Here is a 17169-nt window from a genome sequence, read left to right as displayed (position 1 = left end):
CCCATCATCTAGTTACTGTATAATTTTGTCATGTCTTCAGAATCAAGGAAACTATAGCTAAAACTTGCCTACAAACCACAAATTGATGTAGGACTGCAAAACCCTACTTAGATCCATACTTATGGTAATCATATACAGAGTTGGCTAATGGGAATGAATGGGATTTCAGTTAGTTCTGATTATTTGAAGGCCACTTAATTTCATCTGGCCCCTGTAATCATGACTAAATATGGAGTCAACCTCACAAGTTGGAGCTGATCCTAGTTAGTACTAAGTATATTTTGTCCATTTGGAATGACATGAACTATTGTTAGAGTGAAGCAGGCAAATAAAGAGGAAATCATCATGCAAAGGGGGGGGGAAGGAATGTGTAATCTGAAGGGAGCAAGGAAGCTTGAAGAACATTGCAGATGATGTTAGAGTCCCTGCCAATCAATCCTGTGGCTTTGATGCTGTGGGCCCTTGTTCTGCTATACCAATGGCCACAAGTTCTCCACCTGTGGTCTGGTCTATGCAGCCACTAGTATGTAGAAGCTCTGTCCTCTTCTGCCATGTTCTGTGATAACAACGGTATGATCGCATTATTTAAAAGACACTTTCCATTTTTCAAAAGCATGCCAAGGTTTTGAAGATCTGAAAATGACATCTGAACAAGATTAGTAGCTCCTCATATCTGAAAACAGCAAAGCAGACACAACTCACCCCCTTAAAAAGAATACAGGAACCGTGGCTTCCATCTCCCGTATACTCCTTTCACCAATTCTGTAATCACAAATATCCCCGTACAGCAGACAGGAAATTGTGTGGGCTCTAGGTGCTTTTGGATTGCAGTTCCCATCATCTCTCATTGTTGGCTGTGGAGGCCAGAGCTGATGAGTGCTGAAGTTCAACAACAACACATGGACCATCCATCACCCATTTCCAACTTCACGTACAGAGAATCCAGTAATACTGGATCTCTGTTCCAAGGAGAGAGGTCTCATTGGCTAAGCATGTCAAACAAATCATAGAGGTTGTCTCTCTTTTTGCTCAGTGTGCTACAGTGTTTCCCCAAAAATAAGAGAGGGTCTTATATTAATTTTTGCTCCAAAAAACCGCATTAGGGCTTATCTACATTTAGTCAAATGCAGTTATATCATCTTCTTCTGGTTGCTGCACAAGGGTGGAGGGCAGGGTTTCACTTAACTGGGGCTTATTTTTGGGGTAGGGCTTATATTAAGAGCATCCTGAAAAATCATACAAGGGCTTATTTTCAGGTTCGGTCTTATTTTCGGGGAAACAGGGTATTTCTATGGCAATCAAGTCCATGAGAGCAGAAGTCTCGTCCTAATTGCACTATTACCGTGCCCTTTGCCCGATGGCAGAAGCAGTCAGACTCGGGGTGGGGTTATCAGAAGGCACACTGGCACAACGTATTTTCCACCTGCGGAAGTTAAAGGTGTATTCCTGAACTGGTGAGGAAGAAGAGCAGCTGGCAGCTCACGCTGGGGTAAGGAAACCCTCTTTGCCCAGTGAACGAGCCCCAGAAAACTTAATTTCTAGACTCCCTGTTCCAGAGGCCCAGAAGGAAGCCCAGACTTGGCCAGTTCCCACATGGCAGGGCCACCAAATCTGTGCCAGGAGCCAAATTCGGGTGTAATAGAGTCTGACTCATTTTCATTGTATTCTCCCAATAGTCTCTAGAGTAGAGAAGGGGAAGGGCCCATTCTCCCCAGGTTGGTGGACTGCGTCCTTCACCGTGAGCTATGCTCTCTAACAAGACAGTGAGCATTTCATTCCAACCATATCAGCAGGGCCACACATTCCTCACCAGCCCTGCCCCACATATTCACAGGAAAGGGAGCGTTTTGCTTTAAGGACTGGCTGGATCCTCCAGGGGAGAGGTGTGGCTGAGAAAGTTTATAAGTATACCCCCAGGAGATGTTCTTTCCTGGCTCCTTTTCTTTAATATCTACTGCACAGGGCAAGGCAGGAACCATCTAGAGAGGAGACATGAAGTCTTCTGAACTTAGCAGAGTTTTGGAATCATCTGCTTTATGGCCCTAGCCAAGGGTCCCATGTAGTCCTGGCTGGTAGCTGATCGTCTAGATTGCCTCTAGAAGCAACAAAAAGGCGAAGCCCAACCTGGCCCATATTGTCATAATGGAGTGGTAGAAATCAGCGATCCTTGAGATCCCTTCCAGCTTTCCCCAACATGGTTCCCAAAGGACCAAGGAATCTTGGCTTTCTCAGCAGCTCTTGATGGGCTCCTTGTATTTTTTTTCATCAGGTCTTCGGCCAATATGTGGCTCTGGGCTCTGCTTCCTGTGCTGCTGGCTGTAGCTGGTATTGTCGGCTTCTGGGCTGTGTGAGTAATAATCAATGAACGGAGCGGGCTGGTTGGGTGGGGTTATGTTTGTAAGGCTGAGGATCGGCTGAGTTGGCTAACAGGAAGTGAAGATGTATGGCGATGATCATGCTAGAGCACCTGTTCTGCGTGCCAGTGGTACTGGGTTCAAACCCAGGTATCATCAGCTAAAAGGTTGGGGCATCATGATCTCTAGAACAGCTACCTCTTGAAGTATTCAGTATTGGTCTAGATGGATAAATAGTCTGACCTCTTATAAAACAACTTCCTTCCTTCCTTCTTAACAGGAAAAGCCAGATTTAATTGGAGCAAAGATTTCCTCTTTAATACAAATTCCAACTACTACTTTCCTAAGTAGAGTGAGAGGCACTTACCTATATTTAAATTGGTATCTTTTGAACATAATCCTACAACTTTCCCTTTAGTACCAATCTGAGTGGCAGCAACCAGCAGGGGGTGGTGTTTAGTTCCCTGCAAAAAATGTGATTTCTTCATATCTCCATAGCAAGGGACATTAAAGGAATAAGCATGGCCCTGACGACTTGCTAACCTTAGAGAAGGTGTTGGGGTATGCAGCTTGGTTACCTTTATGCAAAAGTTCTGGAATTCTGTCTTGCTGTCCTAGATGTTGTTCAATCAGAACACATGGTGTCAATTGAGCTAGTTTGCTTACTTTCATATGATTTGCATGCCTATATTTGGGTTGTCTAAGGATCAGAGTTGTAAAGATCTTAGTAGAGTTTAATTTCTAAAGAAGTATTGCATTAGCAGGATTGCAGCACTCTTATAGGCCCAGTCTTAAAAATACCAGATATTAGAAAGTTAATTCTTTGCCTCTCTTCTCTCCATTTGCCCACTCATCTTGTCTATTAATTCTTTATATATATGGTTCCACTATTCTTAATTCATTTAAATAGCACATTAGATAAAGGTATATATATATGTACATCCTGCTATGGGATCTAAGAGGGAGTAATGCGCTAATGTAGGGACATGGTGGCACTGTAGGTTAAATCACAGGAGCCTCTGTGCTGCAAGGTCAGAAGATCAGCAGTCGTAAGATCGAATCCACATGATAGAGTCAGCTCCCGTTGCTTGTCCCAGGTCCTGCCAACCTAGTAGTTCAAAAGCATGTAAATGTGAGTAGATAAATAGGTACCACCATGGTGGGAAGGGAACAGCATTCCGTGTCTAAGTCACACTGGCCACATGACCATGTAAACTGTCTACGGACAAACGTTGGCTCTATGGCTTGGAAACGGGGACGAGCGCTGTGCCCTAGAGTTGGACACAACTGGACTAAATGTCAAGGGGAACCTTTACCTTTACCTAATGTGCTTGTGTGCTATTTAAATGAATTAAGAATAGTGTAACAAGCTTTTATTTGGCAAATGCATCTCACCAAATTCCTGTTTCCTTCAGGTTTGCCATGGCAGTTGCAAATGGCTCCGTGAACATCACAGAAGCATTTCCATATATCAGGTATGTGTTGATTGGGTTTCTTCATCAGGGTCTGTCCCTTGGCCAAAACAAAAACAAGACCATTAACTCTCATTCAACCTCATTTGGGTTGTAGCCCAATACTGCCGGTGGACGTCATGTTAGTGATGGAACACAATGGCATTTGTTAACATGCTGAATTTTCTCTGTGGATAAAAGCAGGGAGGGTCTAAAAGGGCGGGATAGAAATCTAATAAATAAATAGATAGATAGATAGACTTGGTTCCAGCCCTATTAAATTTCCAAGCATATCTCTCTCCTCAGCACTTGTGGTGCCTATCCACCCCAGAGCTGTCTGTTTGGTCAAGTTCTTAACCTAGGAGCATTTCTAGGTAAGCTTGATTTCTTGTTTTGCATTTCTCCTTTTGGTTACCAGACACTGCAACGGTGTCCCTGTTTACACAGGACAATAGGCCTCAGCTTTTCAGGCTGTAGGAAATAATTAATAGAACCAGGGAATAATTGAGTTAGAAGGGGCCTATAAGGCTATGGAATCCAACACCCTCACTGATTAAACAAATATAAGTCTCAGAGGTTGAAATGGACTGAATTTAACACAGTGTTTCTCTCAGGTGTGGTGATCTGCTACCTAAAGTACCAACAGGTGCGAGACTATGGCTGTCAGTCCCGTTTAAATCTAGCTGGGCTTATCACAGGCCTCCTCTGCGCCCTTGGTGCATCTATTGTGGGCAACTTCCAGGTAAGATGTTGCTGGAAGCCAGGACAAATATCAACTTGTTAGGAGGGAGTAAACAGTGCCAAAAAAGTAACTTTCCCAAGCTCTGCAGTAAGTGGTAGATTTCAAGGGGGCAACTTTGAAGGAGAAAGGTGAGGTATCAATCAATCAGTCTGCTGAATTTACAGGGAGGGACCACAAGTCCACCCCTTTACATTTTGTGAGGACCTCCTTAGCTGCTCTTTTAAAATAGGTCATAGAGAGAGGCATCGTGCGGCTCAAATAGGGTGGAGGGGATAAACCGTGGGACATGGGATTGATTATGGGATTCATCACCCAACACACTAATCTGAGGATGAATGATATTGTTAGGAAGAAGTGTTCCGTTGCTCTGATCTGTTTTCTCTCAACAGCAATACAACCAAGTAGAAACCCATTTGTTTGGGGCCTTCCTTGCTTTTGTGGTCGGCGTCGTTTATTTCTGGATCCAGACCTTTCTGACAGAACGAGTGAAGCCAAGACACGGAGGACCGTGGATTGGGCCTCTTCGGTTTTCCCTCACCTTTTGTGGCTCTGTCTTCCTCATTGCCGGTATCCTCAAGTGGAAAAAAGGAAAGATGGATTCAGGGGGCAGGATAGGAACTACAGAGTTCATGGTGGGACTCACGTGGGATTGAAAGGCATCAAATATGAATTTGTAACTACTTTTGCACACACGTTGTTGCTTAGAGGAGCTGTCAGCTTCATGGGGTTTTTCCTTGAAGCTGTGCTGTTTAGGTGTTTAGGACTGAGGAAGATAAATTTCTGTGGGACTGGCATCAAGTGATTCCAAAAAATTAAGTATTCTTAATGTTCATGGAGTAATGTTAAGCTAAAGTACAGCTTGGGGCTAAAGCACCTTGCTCTGGAGCTGGAGGCTGGGAGTTTGAAGCCTCTCTGTTCCTCTCAGGAGCAGGCCAGCCAAGATCATCCAGACCATGTATGGCTGATGAGATTATGTGCCCTGTCACCTATATAGACTTGGGCAAGCTGTATGGTCCCAGAACACCACCAGAAAAAAGAACTGATAAATCACTTCTCTTTACTCTCTATCTAGGAAACCCTGGGAAGGTTGTCATAAGTCAGACTTGACTTGACATCAGGTAATTGTAATGTTCACCACAGGCAGCCCTAAATCTGGGACCTCTCTAAGGCAATTGTTAGGAGTTAGCATGTTTGGGGACACGCTAAGCATCCTGACCTGTTTGGGAGGGGGGCATTTACTCACCTGCCTCTGGCTCAAATGGGATGAAATGGTGAGGAGAATGAAATCTATTGATGGAGTCTTACCCAAGAAGCCAGCCCTATCTAGATCTATTTTGGGATTGGTAAACAAAGGCTGGTCCTTCTCCTTAACCTTTAAACTCAGCGGCTGTCCTTTTTTGGTTGAAACTACATTCTGAGTCAGCGTACTGTGAATGGGCCTTGGCCATGGACCTGTTCTTGCTCTTCGGCCTCTTTGCAGTGGATTTCTGGCACATAGGATCCTGCTCAGTCCATGTGCATCATCAACGGGCAGATCCAGAGACCCGAGATACACAGGCATCAACACAGACGCTCTCTCTCTGATACCTCTGCAAGGGACAATGGCTCTCTGTGACTCTGTTCTATACAGATGGATTTCCAGGTTGACTTTTTCAAGCGGGAAAGATCATTAAAATCCAGTGACCCTTCCATGGGCAGGAAGATAGTTCCAGCTTCCCATTAGGATGGAAAAATGAAATGGGAATCCTTGCTGAAAGACTAGCCATGTCCTCCTGCCAGCCTGGACATTTTTCTTAGTTGTGATTCCTCATTGGGCCGAGTTCATTCTGCAAAGGAGCAGAAATAAGCCAAATGTCCTTCATAAGGTTCATACATATGGATCCATTTTTTTCCCTCCATGTTTTAGCAGTGCCAGGTCCAACATTCTGTGTGTTCTTCCTCTTGTAGGGAAATAGTCCAAAATAATCCTCTGATTACACTTCTACACAAAGGACAGAATTATTTTACTCTACTGAAAGAAGAAATATTCTGTTCCAAGAATCTCCTCTGCCTTAAAAAGCCCCTTTGAGACTTTGCTCAAAGAAATGAAAAAAAGGTTCCTTGACTCCTGTCTGCCAAGCTAAGATTTTAACTATTTATCATGATAAGAGCCTGCCCGCCCAATCTCATTTCTTTTGTGGGAGAATTAATAAACTAAAACTCTCAGATTGCTATCCTACCCAGAGGGAGCTATGTTTTGTTGTCCAAAATTGGGCAGACATGGCCAACTTCCTGTGATTATAGCCATTGCTACTTTATGTGCAGCGTAGCTACCATCCAGATCGAACATACTTGTTGGCAGGCAGGCTGCACAGAAAGTGAGAAAACAATGTCAAAGATAAAAGTAGAAGATGAAAGAGCTAAAACCAATTTGCAGGCTCTGTGACAAGATTTCGGGAAAGAAAGGATTTGAAAGGGAAATGACTCCAGACAGGATCTGATTAGGATTTATAATAGCTGAGCATGTGCAAAACTCGGCTACACTTTCCATCCAGTTCTTACACACCTACACCATGCTAAAATGCCCATCCTTTGTTTCCCACTCTCTCTGATACACGTATGGCATGCCTAAATGTTTTAATAACGCACGCCAGGCACAGCACAGGACTGAAGCTCTGCCAAGACTTCCCATGTGTAGACCTCCTTATTCTCACAGATTTTATTTCTACATATATGGAATGCTCAGCGTTCTTTGTGGCTCAGTTCTTCCCTTGAAACTCTTCCTGGTGGTTGCTTTCTATATTCCTTCACATGTTGGCATTGCCCTTCCTTGGGACCCTTTTCACAAACATGCACCAAAGCCCTTTCTTCACTCCATGCTGGATGTTATCAGAACACTGCAAGAATGAGCTATAGTGAAGCTGACTCTGTACCAAGGCAAGGACAGGGTTTGGAAAAGTTACTTTTTTGCACTCTGGCTCCCAGAATCCAGGGATCTTGCTGGTTCGAGGATTCTGGAACGCAAACAAGAAGCTTGGCAAGCTTTCCATTACTTGCAGGCAAGTTCATATAAACTCAGTACTACCTATCAACTTCTTAGCATGCCTATACAGTATCCCTTCACTGTCACACAGAAACTTACCTTCATTTACCTACCACCCCCTTCCATCTTGCAGCCATTCATTTTTATTCATTGTAACTACTTTGATTCACGTGAAGTGCCAGCCGTTCTCTTACATACCCACAAAGTCTTGAACCCATTCACAGACTCCTTGCAGAAATAATAGTGCAAACGTGTCTCTTTTACACACCCAGCACACCCACATTTGTTCATAAATAACTTCATGCAGGCACCCTTCTAAGATGTGCAGATATACTCTCGAAAGCAGGGCCCCATAGGTCCTGTGATGGTGCCACCCTGAGCCACTCATTCTACCGTCACCCTGACACCTACCTGCCAGATGGAAGTGAACAACCCAGCCACCATACACAAACACAAACAGTTGAGTAGAAATGACACTTGGTAAAACTCTGCAGCAAGGGAACATTTGAGTGATTGTATTTTGTATTTTTTTTTTCTGAGCAATAATTAGACCCCAAAGATGACATGACATAAGAGGAACTGGACAGTCAGATGGAGGGGCAGGGAGGAGATTGGGCCATGGTGTGTGCGTGTGCATGATAAGGCTGGATTCACAAAAAAGGAGAGGGGATAGACAGACACAAGGCCAGAATAGGGGACAATATGGTGGTGGTGGGGGAGGTTACATACAGTTCATCTCCTGTTCATGTGCACGCCTGCATGCGCCATCGCCCACATCCTGTGCCACCCCCTCCCAATCTGAGAGAGAAGAGTCACCCAAAGCAGGACAGGGAAGGAGGAAAAATGGGAGAGAAGGAGGATCGTTTCCCACCACACAGAGATACATTCTACTCGAGTTTCCCACTTGTATGGTCAAAAGCTGGACTCCAACCCCAGATTTGTTGAGGCCCGTTGGTCTTCAAGTTTGCTGCTACTCCCGGGTCCTACCTGCGCTCTCCTCCCCACTCCCTGCTACTTTTACCTGTGAATGCCACACATGATCTGAAAAAAAAAAATCTTGCACCCAGATCTGTGCTTCTGATGTTGTCCACATTTGGCCCGATGTCTCGAAGGCTCTTCGGTCGAGACCACAGTACATAGCTGAGTGATTCTTCTCCATCTCCAATACACACATACATACATACACATGAACGCGCACACACATGTATCCAGGCTGCCTTGTGCATGTGGGTTCAGCGCCATAGGGAAATTAGGAGTAGGGACTCGGGAAGGGAGAGATGAGCTGTGTACTGTACTCCCTGTCGCCCTTCTGACAGGGCTGCTAAAATTACATGAGACAGAGCCAGTTAGAACTTAAAAGATCATTATCCACAAGTAAACGGGAGTCCTTTAAAAGTTTGCTAAAGGTTTTGGATGCTGAACTTGTAGCCCTTCTGGCTAGAGGGGAGGGCAGTTTCAGCCTAACCCTTCTCGGGAGTGCCTCTTGGCTGTCAGCTGGCGTATTACTAAAATATTCCATTTTTCCCTTTCAAAACAAATTCTTTTGTTTTCATTCCCCACATAGAACAATGATTTGCCTTCACTGTGGACAGGCGCAACCCGTTTTATAGCTGATTTTGTTCTTTTCCTAGTCAGTACTTTGGGAAGCCATGAAATTTTTAACTTATGGACATGGAAGTATGCATGTCAGTAGTTCAACACTATATAGTGTTGACTGAACTAGTGACATACACACTTCCATGTCCATATATATATACAGTGGGGTCTTGACTTGAGAACTTAATCCGTATTGGAAGGCGGTTCTCAAGTCAAAAAGTTCTCAGGTCAAATCTGCATTTCCCATAGGAATGCATTGAAAACCATTTGATCCGTATCTGCTCTTTTCCGTCCATAGAAATTAATGGGAAGCTGCTATTCTGTCTTCGACCACTAGAGGGGGATATTTTGTTTCTTTTTTTCTTAGGTCAAGAAAGGTTCAGGGAAGGCAGGGAAAATACAGTCCAGGCAGTACCAGGCAGTCTGAAGACTCCCAATCCACTCTCTAAACGCTGGGAGGAGTAAGAAAGCAGACAGACACCCTTTTCACTGGCCAACAGTTAAATGAAAGTTCAAATTTTGCACTTTCCCTGCCTCCCACGTGTTTTTTTTTTCAGTTCTTAACTCAAATCTAAGTATGTAAGTCAAGTCAATATTTTCCTATGAGAGCGGTTCTTAAGTCAAAATGTTCTTAACTCAAGCCATTCTTAAGTCAAGACCCCGCTGTATAATCACCTCCAAAATGTGGGGAAAAATCTATAAATTTGTGGGTATTGAAACCATCAGAAGGAAATAATCCAATGGACAAGGGAGTGCTATTAATTGGGATTTCCTTGTCTGCCACCCCCCGCAGCATTTTACCATTTTCTGCAGACATAGATTGGTTCTCATACTGTATTGTCTGTACAGGAGTCCTTAAATTCCTTGAAGCATGATTCGTATATCTAGAATGTGCTATTGCGTAAGTTTAACTTTAAGGATGTTTAAGAAGGAAAGAATAGCTGGGAGGGGGGGATCAGGGCAAAGGTCTATTTAATCCAGCATTCCTTTTCCGCAATGGTCAAAAATGGCCCTTGGGACGCTCACCGGCACAACAGGAGTGCAACAGCACCATTCTGTTCATGGCCCCTAGCAATTAATATACAATCGAGATGCGACTGGAGGAATATGTATTGACCATGTGAATGCAGGACATGTAATAATGGGCTCAAGTTACAGGAAGGCAGATTTAGGCTTAAATATCAGGAAAAACTTCTTAACTGTTAGAGCAGTACAACAATTGAACCAATTAGCTCCAGCTCTGGAGGCATTCAAGAGATAATTGGACAACCCTCTGCCAGATCTGCTTTGATTTGGATTCCTGCACTGAGCAGGACGTTGGACTCGATGGCCTTATTATAGGCAAGCCCCTTCCAACTTAATTATTCTGTGATTCTGCCATAAGCAGCTGCCATTGAAAAATGCCATCCTCCAGGATCTTATCCAATCCTTTTTTTTAAAAAAGATGCCATCATTATATCTTCAGATAGCAAATTCCAGACTTGTTCCACTGTGTGAATGAAGTACTTAATTTTATTTGTTCTGCATTTTCCTTTTTCAGCTGTGTTTCCAAGCCGAGGGCTCCAAGTGCTTTGCAGCTATCCCATCTCTCTCCTTAATGGGTTTTATGTGGTCATTAAAAATATGGAAAGGAATGATGACAAAACAAGTAGAGTTACGAAATGGAGTGTGGTGGCTGGAAAGCCCAGTGGTTTAGGTATCTGGCTGCAGAGCAAGAGGTTGGGAGTTTGATTCCCTCCAGTGCCTCCCGTGAGTACAGCCAGCCTACGTGGTCTTGGGCAAGCTGCAGAGTCCCGGGTGATCCCAGAAGAAGGGAATGGTAAAACTACTTCTGAGTACTCTCTACCTAGAAAACCCTGAAAACGGTGGCCATAAATCATAACTGAATTGACAGTACGTGGTTATTATTTCGGTGGTGCCTCGGTAGACAATTGCTTCATTTAACCACGAATTCGCTTAACGATTAGTTTTCCGGAGCGATCTTGCGCTCCATTTAACGATGTTTCCTATGGGCTATTTCCGCTCTACGATGGTCGGGACCTTGCCTCGCAAGATGGTTAATTTTCGGGTCCCTGTGTTTCGCTTTGCAATGGTTTTGACAGCTCGGGTTCGCTTCGCTAAACGGGCGTTTGAATGGTCGCTGTTTCCTTAGACGGATGTGTTCGCTTGGGAAACGCGTTTTGCTTAACAATGTTTCCTATGGTGATTTTCGCTTTACGATGGCAATCCATTCCCACTGGAATGGATTATCAGGGTTTCAATGCATTTCAATGGAAAACCGCGTTTCGCTTAACGACGAAATCGCTTGACAGCGATTTTTGCGGAACGCATTAACCTTGTCTTGCGAGGCACCACTGTACTATTATTACAAAATGGAAGATCACACTTTTTTTTTAAAAGTAGAAGTCCAAGAATACTCCAGCTAGCATGGCCACTGGCACCCTGCTTTGAGTGTTCTGACAGGAGTAATTTTTTTAAAAAAGAACTCTTGACACCTCTAGCAATGCCATTCTGTGAACTTTCATAAATGAGACTTTAAAAGCGGGCCTGTATGTGCCCTAATTGCATTTAATTGGAATAATGAAAATCTACATCATTGAGAACACAGGCTGGGTAGGAATTAAAACTGCATATAACTTCACTATGTTGTAACTGCCTTGCAAACCCTATGATTTGTCATATTTAATGTTAACTATTCTTGGGCCAGCCGTTTGCAAATTTCAAAAATTATATTTCAGCTTTGGTTTTACAGTTAATAATTATCTTCTGCTTTGTTTTTTTGCGGCATATTCTCTTTTAATCTGCAAAATGTCAGCTTTCAGGAAACGGCTTTTATATAATCACAACATAATTTGTATTCCAATATATTCATCTAAATTTCCATTTTTATATCCATCTTTGGATTGTCTTGAATTTAATGGATTTAAATTTGCAAACTTTTCAATTTTAAATAAAGTATTTCTCTAGAGTTCTAGTAAATATTTTAAACTTTGACCTGAACCGGTTAGGCTTTCAAAACAAAAACAAAACAAAACAAAAAAAACAAACGTTAGTTTCTCAAAGCAGGAAATTTTTAAAAAGAAGAAAGAGAAGGGGAATGGAAATGCTTTCATTTCTCTTCTGTCACAAGGAATGATTTGACCAGCTCTGTCTCACAATTTTAGCTAATGTTGCTGTGATACTGTAAATAGGTGGGTACCTTACAGACCACAAAAAGAAAAACCAGGAAGAAGAGTGTATCTTGTGGCATGGAACAAACCGAAAGCAGGAGGGATGCTGTGAAATGGGCTCACATAAATAAAGGCATACTCCCCTCCCCTGGAAATGAATCAGACTTAAATCCCCAACAATCACCGGCTCCTGCCCGGCTTCTGCTCCTCCTCCTCCTCCAGTTTGTTTTCTTCCTTTCTTTTTTTTTTTCAGTCCACCAACTTTTCTTTTGTTTCTGTTTCCATTTTATGTTCTTTCCCTCCCCCCGCCCCCTTCTGTTCTTTCATGGAGTTGTTGTGTTTTCTGGGGTTTTGTTGTTGTTGCTGCTGCTGCTGCTGTTTGTCGTTGTTAACTATTTACAAGTTCACCATATGGGCTGCTCCCAAGATGGCAACTTTCCGCCCTGGGGCGACATGGGGGTTGTGAAAGTAGCATCAGGTCCCCACCCTCTTGCCCTGCCCCTTGGCGTCTCTTGGTGGGGTCTTTACCCATCCGTAGGGTTCGCTGACTGCTTCTGTCCTCCTGGGGGGCAGCTCTCTCACTCTTTCCAGGGGGGTGGAGTTGGCTTCTTTTGGCGGCTCCCCCCCTCCCCCGGCTGTTCCGGCGCTGCCCCGCTGCCCCAGACGTCATGGCTGCTGTGGGGACGGGGGTGGCGGTTGTTGGACTTGAGTCCCATTGGATGAGACAAGCTTCTTGTCCTTGGAGCCACGTCGATGGTGTTCAGACGAGACGTCGGATTCAGAGCGCCGAGACGGTTGGCAACTGCGGGTGGGGGTGCCTGGCAAACGGGGTTGCTGCCCATTCTTCTCATCTGAAGATGGAAAGGAATTCACATGTTAGGTGCCTTGTCCCTTCTGGCAGGTGTCCGCTCAGAGGCCGTGCCCAAAGCAGGCAGGGCAGGGAAGCCATGATATTGCTTCTGAGTGGGCACTCGCTGAAGGGGGTGGGATGCCAAATCGTGGAACACTTCTTCCACTGACTGCCAGACCAGCGGTTCATGCCCATCTCTAATCTGAACTAATTATGGCTGGTGAATTCTGGGAAATGTAATTCCAGAAAGTCATTTTTCCATGTTCCAATCCAGGAATCTCCAAAGTACGGCCCACGGGCAACATCCGGCCTGCCTTGCCTTTTTATCTGGCCCATGTGTGCAGGAGTGCAGGTGGGCGGGTGCGAGTGCGTGCATGAATGCATACGTGTGCACATGCACACTCCTTCAGCCCTTGAAAATATGGAAAATATATTATGTGGCCCTCACTGTGAAAAGTTTGGAGACCTTTGCTCTAATCCAAACTTCCAAATTTCCCAAGCGCTGCTCTTCTCTCTGTTTCATAGGAACAACCATTCAAGATATAATATGCCAGAGATATCCTGGTTAACTTCTTACAGTAAGCACACATATGAGCACATGTATGCACACACAAACACACATGTCCAATAGCATTAGATATATATTGTATTTTTCCGTGCATAAGACGTGACTTTTTCCTGAAATCATTACACTAAAAATTGAGAGGCATCTTTTACATGGAAGTAAGCTGAGGCAGCTGAGGAGAGAACAAAACGGCGCATACCTTGCCTCTGTAAATAGGCTTCCTTCAGTCAGGAGCCTCGTGGAACTGACATCAGCTGATGCTGAAGAAACCAATTGGAACACACCTCATTGGAGGTGAAGACTGTAGGCTCAGATTCAACATGGACTCAAAATGTCAACCATTCTGAGCCGGAGGCTGAATCCTCAAAGCTAAGTTTACTTAATTTTGAGTTTAGAAAAGGCATGTGTGTCTTATAAACAAGGGGATGTTAATTCATTTCTTGAATTAAAGCAGGGGTTGGACTGATTACTTCTTGATCTACAATTCCCAGGTTCCTCCAGCTAGCATGACCATACTGGCTGAGAAACCTTGGGAGTTGTAGCCCCCAAAGATGACTGTTACAAGCTCTAGGACAGACAGACACGTATGGGTCCTGCTAGAGAAGAAAACAAGATTTGTCCAGTCTGGTATTATTTTGCTCGCAAATGTCCCTGGGAAATGCAGAAGCAAAGTGGTAGCTCTCCCCAACTCCACAGCAGGAGGTCCAGAATAACCCAGCTAGCTAATACCCATGGGTAGGACTTGCAGGGATTTATTCAGCTCCCCACCCAAATTAAGCTATTTATATTATGTAGTGACAGAAAATAAGGGGATTCTGGAAGGTGCAGGGGGGAAAAGCCTCTTTAAAAAAGCTTCTTCTCCCTTTCCCAAGCCCTAAGGTAAATCTGAGCAGTTATCATTGAATGGGGTGAGAAAATTGAGCAGGGTTGCAGTTTGAGTCCCTCTTATAAAAGAAGAGGAAAAGATTCACCAATTAGAATGCCTTTGATGAAACGAGGTGGAGGGGGATCTGTTAGAGTGGCTCTTAGAAAAACAGGGAGAGACAGCTCCTAGCAAAGTACTGTATTTTTCCGAGTATAAAATGACACTTTTTCCGAAAATAATTCAAGGAAAAATTGAGGGTCGTTTTATACATGGAAGGAGAGGGTTGGGATCCAAGTGCTTTGATCCCTGCTTTCCCCCTCCACATTTTGCAAAGAAAATGGAGAGGGAAAGCGATTCCTACTTTTCCCCTACATTTTAGTTGCAAAAAGCAGCTTTCCCCCTCCACGTTTTGCAAAGAAAATGAGAGGGGAAACTATCCTGCTTTCCTCTTACATTGTCATTGCAAAATGTTTGCAACAAAATGTACGGGGAAAGCAGGAATTGCTTTCCCCCTCCACTTTCTTGCAAAGAAAGAAATTTTGGGTTAGAAAAGTGGGGACATCTTATACATGGGGGCATCTTATACATGGAAAAAAACAGTATATGTACTGGATAAGAGAGGATATAGAGCTATGCTTACCTGCGAGGGCTTGCACAGACGGCTGGTCATGTGTGCTGAGCAATTGCGCCTGAATCGTTTCCACAACCCGCTTAAACCGGCGGCTGGGACCTAAGCAGGCACATGTGAACATACAGATCAGGAAGGAAATTGGATGTCCAGAGATGGATCCCAGAAGATGGGATGGAGGGGGATATTGTTAGGGCCCTACCTATATAACTTTGTATTTGCGTGTATAACCAAGCCAGCCAGCTGCTGATATCTAGTCTTACATGTCCTATCCCAGCAGACATAAGGAAGTAGGAACTGCACGTAGGAGAATGCATGGAATAATGAAGCTGGCTAACTGAGGAGGGAGCATGTCTCTGCACGCAGCACATAAATATAATATTTGTGTGCCATCAAATCAATTCTGATTTATGGTGACCCTTTTCAGGTAGAGAATACTGAGAAGTGGTTTACCATTCCCTTCTTCTCGGGGCATCTTGGGACTATGCAGCTTGCCTAAGGCCACGCAGGCTGGCTCTTCTGGGGTGTCCAGTGGGGAAATGAACTTCCAATCTTTGCCTCTGCAGCCAGAACCCTAATTCACTTAGCTATCCTCTCCATTTTTCCGTTTGTATTTACCAGTTGGCTTTTTAAGTCTGGTGGGCTCATTGACGAGGCTGCTGTAGTCTTAGGAGCAGTGATATGACACCTTGATGGAACAGTAAAATCTTTCAGTAGTTCCCAAAGTTTTCCCACTCGTGGCTCCCTTGACCCATCTTGGAGTCTCCCCAATGCAAAAAGGGCACAACGGCTTCTGCCTCTCCCCCCCCCCCCGTGCAGGCAGGCATCCAGGGAGGGGGGCGCAGCTCACCCAGAGGTCTGCACCTGGCAGGGCGATAGGCACCATCCCAGCCAGCATGCAGGGAGACCCGTTGGCCAAGTAGAGGAAGAGGGAGGTGGCAGCCAAGGGTGAGAGGACTCCGCGGGGCCCCTGGCTGGGTTTGGCAGTATCCCAGGGCACTGTGGCACACAGGTTGGGAGCCACTGACACACGCCAAGGAAACGAGCGAGGGCAACTGACAAGGTTAATGGTCAGGAAAACACTTGAGTGGACAAGCAAGACTTTCACTGACAACAGAAACACCCTCACACTAGGAGGCTGGCTGATCTCAATGGAGAAACCACTCTCCCCAGTGGGCATCACATGGGAGAATGGCCTCTTGCCCATTATGGCCTAATTCATCATTAGACCACAGTACGTATAATAAGCGTGTTCTTTCCCTCCAAGGGCAAGGAACAAGGCTTTTCGTACAAATATATTTCTAGATTTCACCACAATGAAGTGTTATTTCTGTTGTCAACCTCTAGGATCCATGATGAAGGGATTCCAAAAAACAGTTTTCAGCTTTGTCCTGAAGGTAGGGTTAGCAGATTCAAACATGCAGGTAGAGAGGCAAGTTACTGGGCCCAATATAACAGCCATTTGCTGACAAGAATGGCTAGAAACCCGTTTTGATTTATTTTGCAACAGCTGATTTTGAAACAGTATCTCTCGGTATAAGTGATATTTGTTCCTTTCTTCGAGATCTAGGGTCTCGTACGCTACGGCCATCTCGATGTCACAGACTTAAATGGGCTTAACAGCAATTCTTCAGGGAAAGGTAGGTTCATAAAGGATACAGCAGGTCTCTGTAATCTTGATGGCTGGGGATTTCTTAAAAACAAACCCCAAACCAATGAAACACTATTCCCAAGGAATCTCTGTTAACGAAAACCCAGGAGCTATATTTCCACTTGCTTTATCACCTAGCCTAGACTAGTAGCCATGGCTGCATTCGCTCACAGTGTGAAGGGAAAACAGGCACACTGTGCAGAACGTCTCAAGGAGGCCGGCAGGCCATTTGGTCTTTCTGTCCGAACAAGTTTATGAATCCCAAAGGCCAATCG

At 44.5% G+C, this 17169-nt stretch overlaps 2 protein-coding genes across 2 annotated transcripts in view; one reads left to right on the top strand and one right to left on the bottom strand.

Moving 5' to 3' along the window:
- The first annotated feature begins 1388 nt into the window (after window positions 1–1388).
- Window positions 1389–6825, top strand: TMEM150B (transmembrane protein 150B). The gene is made up of 6 exons (XM_020792819.3): window positions 1389–2347; window positions 3770–3829; window positions 4112–4179; window positions 4420–4547; window positions 4937–5114; window positions 5932–6825. Exons 1-6 carry the CDS (start codon window positions 2283–2285, stop codon window positions 6129–6131), a joined length of 699 nt encoding a protein of 232 aa, XP_020648478.3. The 5' UTR covers window positions 1389–2282; the 3' UTR covers window positions 6132–6825.
- Window positions 6826–12856: 6031 nt separating this feature from the next.
- The window catches only part of BRSK1 (BR serine/threonine kinase 1), a 52220-nt gene continuing 47907 nt past the window's right edge, over window positions 12857–17169 (bottom strand). Inside the window, exons 18-19 of the mRNA XM_020792663.3 lie at window positions 15256–15345; window positions 12857–13186 (exon numbers count right to left, since the gene is read on the bottom strand). Of these exons, the coding sequence (XP_020648322.1) occupies window positions 13002–13186; window positions 15256–15345 (275 nt within the window). The 3' untranslated portion in view covers window positions 12857–13001. The remainder of the gene's footprint in view (window positions 13187–15255; window positions 15346–17169) is intronic.

Source organism: Pogona vitticeps, chromosome 6, assembly GCF_051106095.1.
Source record: "Pogona vitticeps strain Pit_001003342236 chromosome 6, PviZW2.1, whole genome shotgun sequence".
In the NCBI taxonomy this organism is placed as follows: Eukaryota; Metazoa; Chordata; class Lepidosauria; order Squamata; family Agamidae; genus Pogona; species Pogona vitticeps.
Note: the sequence above shows the minus strand (reverse complement) of the source record. Positions and strands in the feature narration are given on the sequence as shown.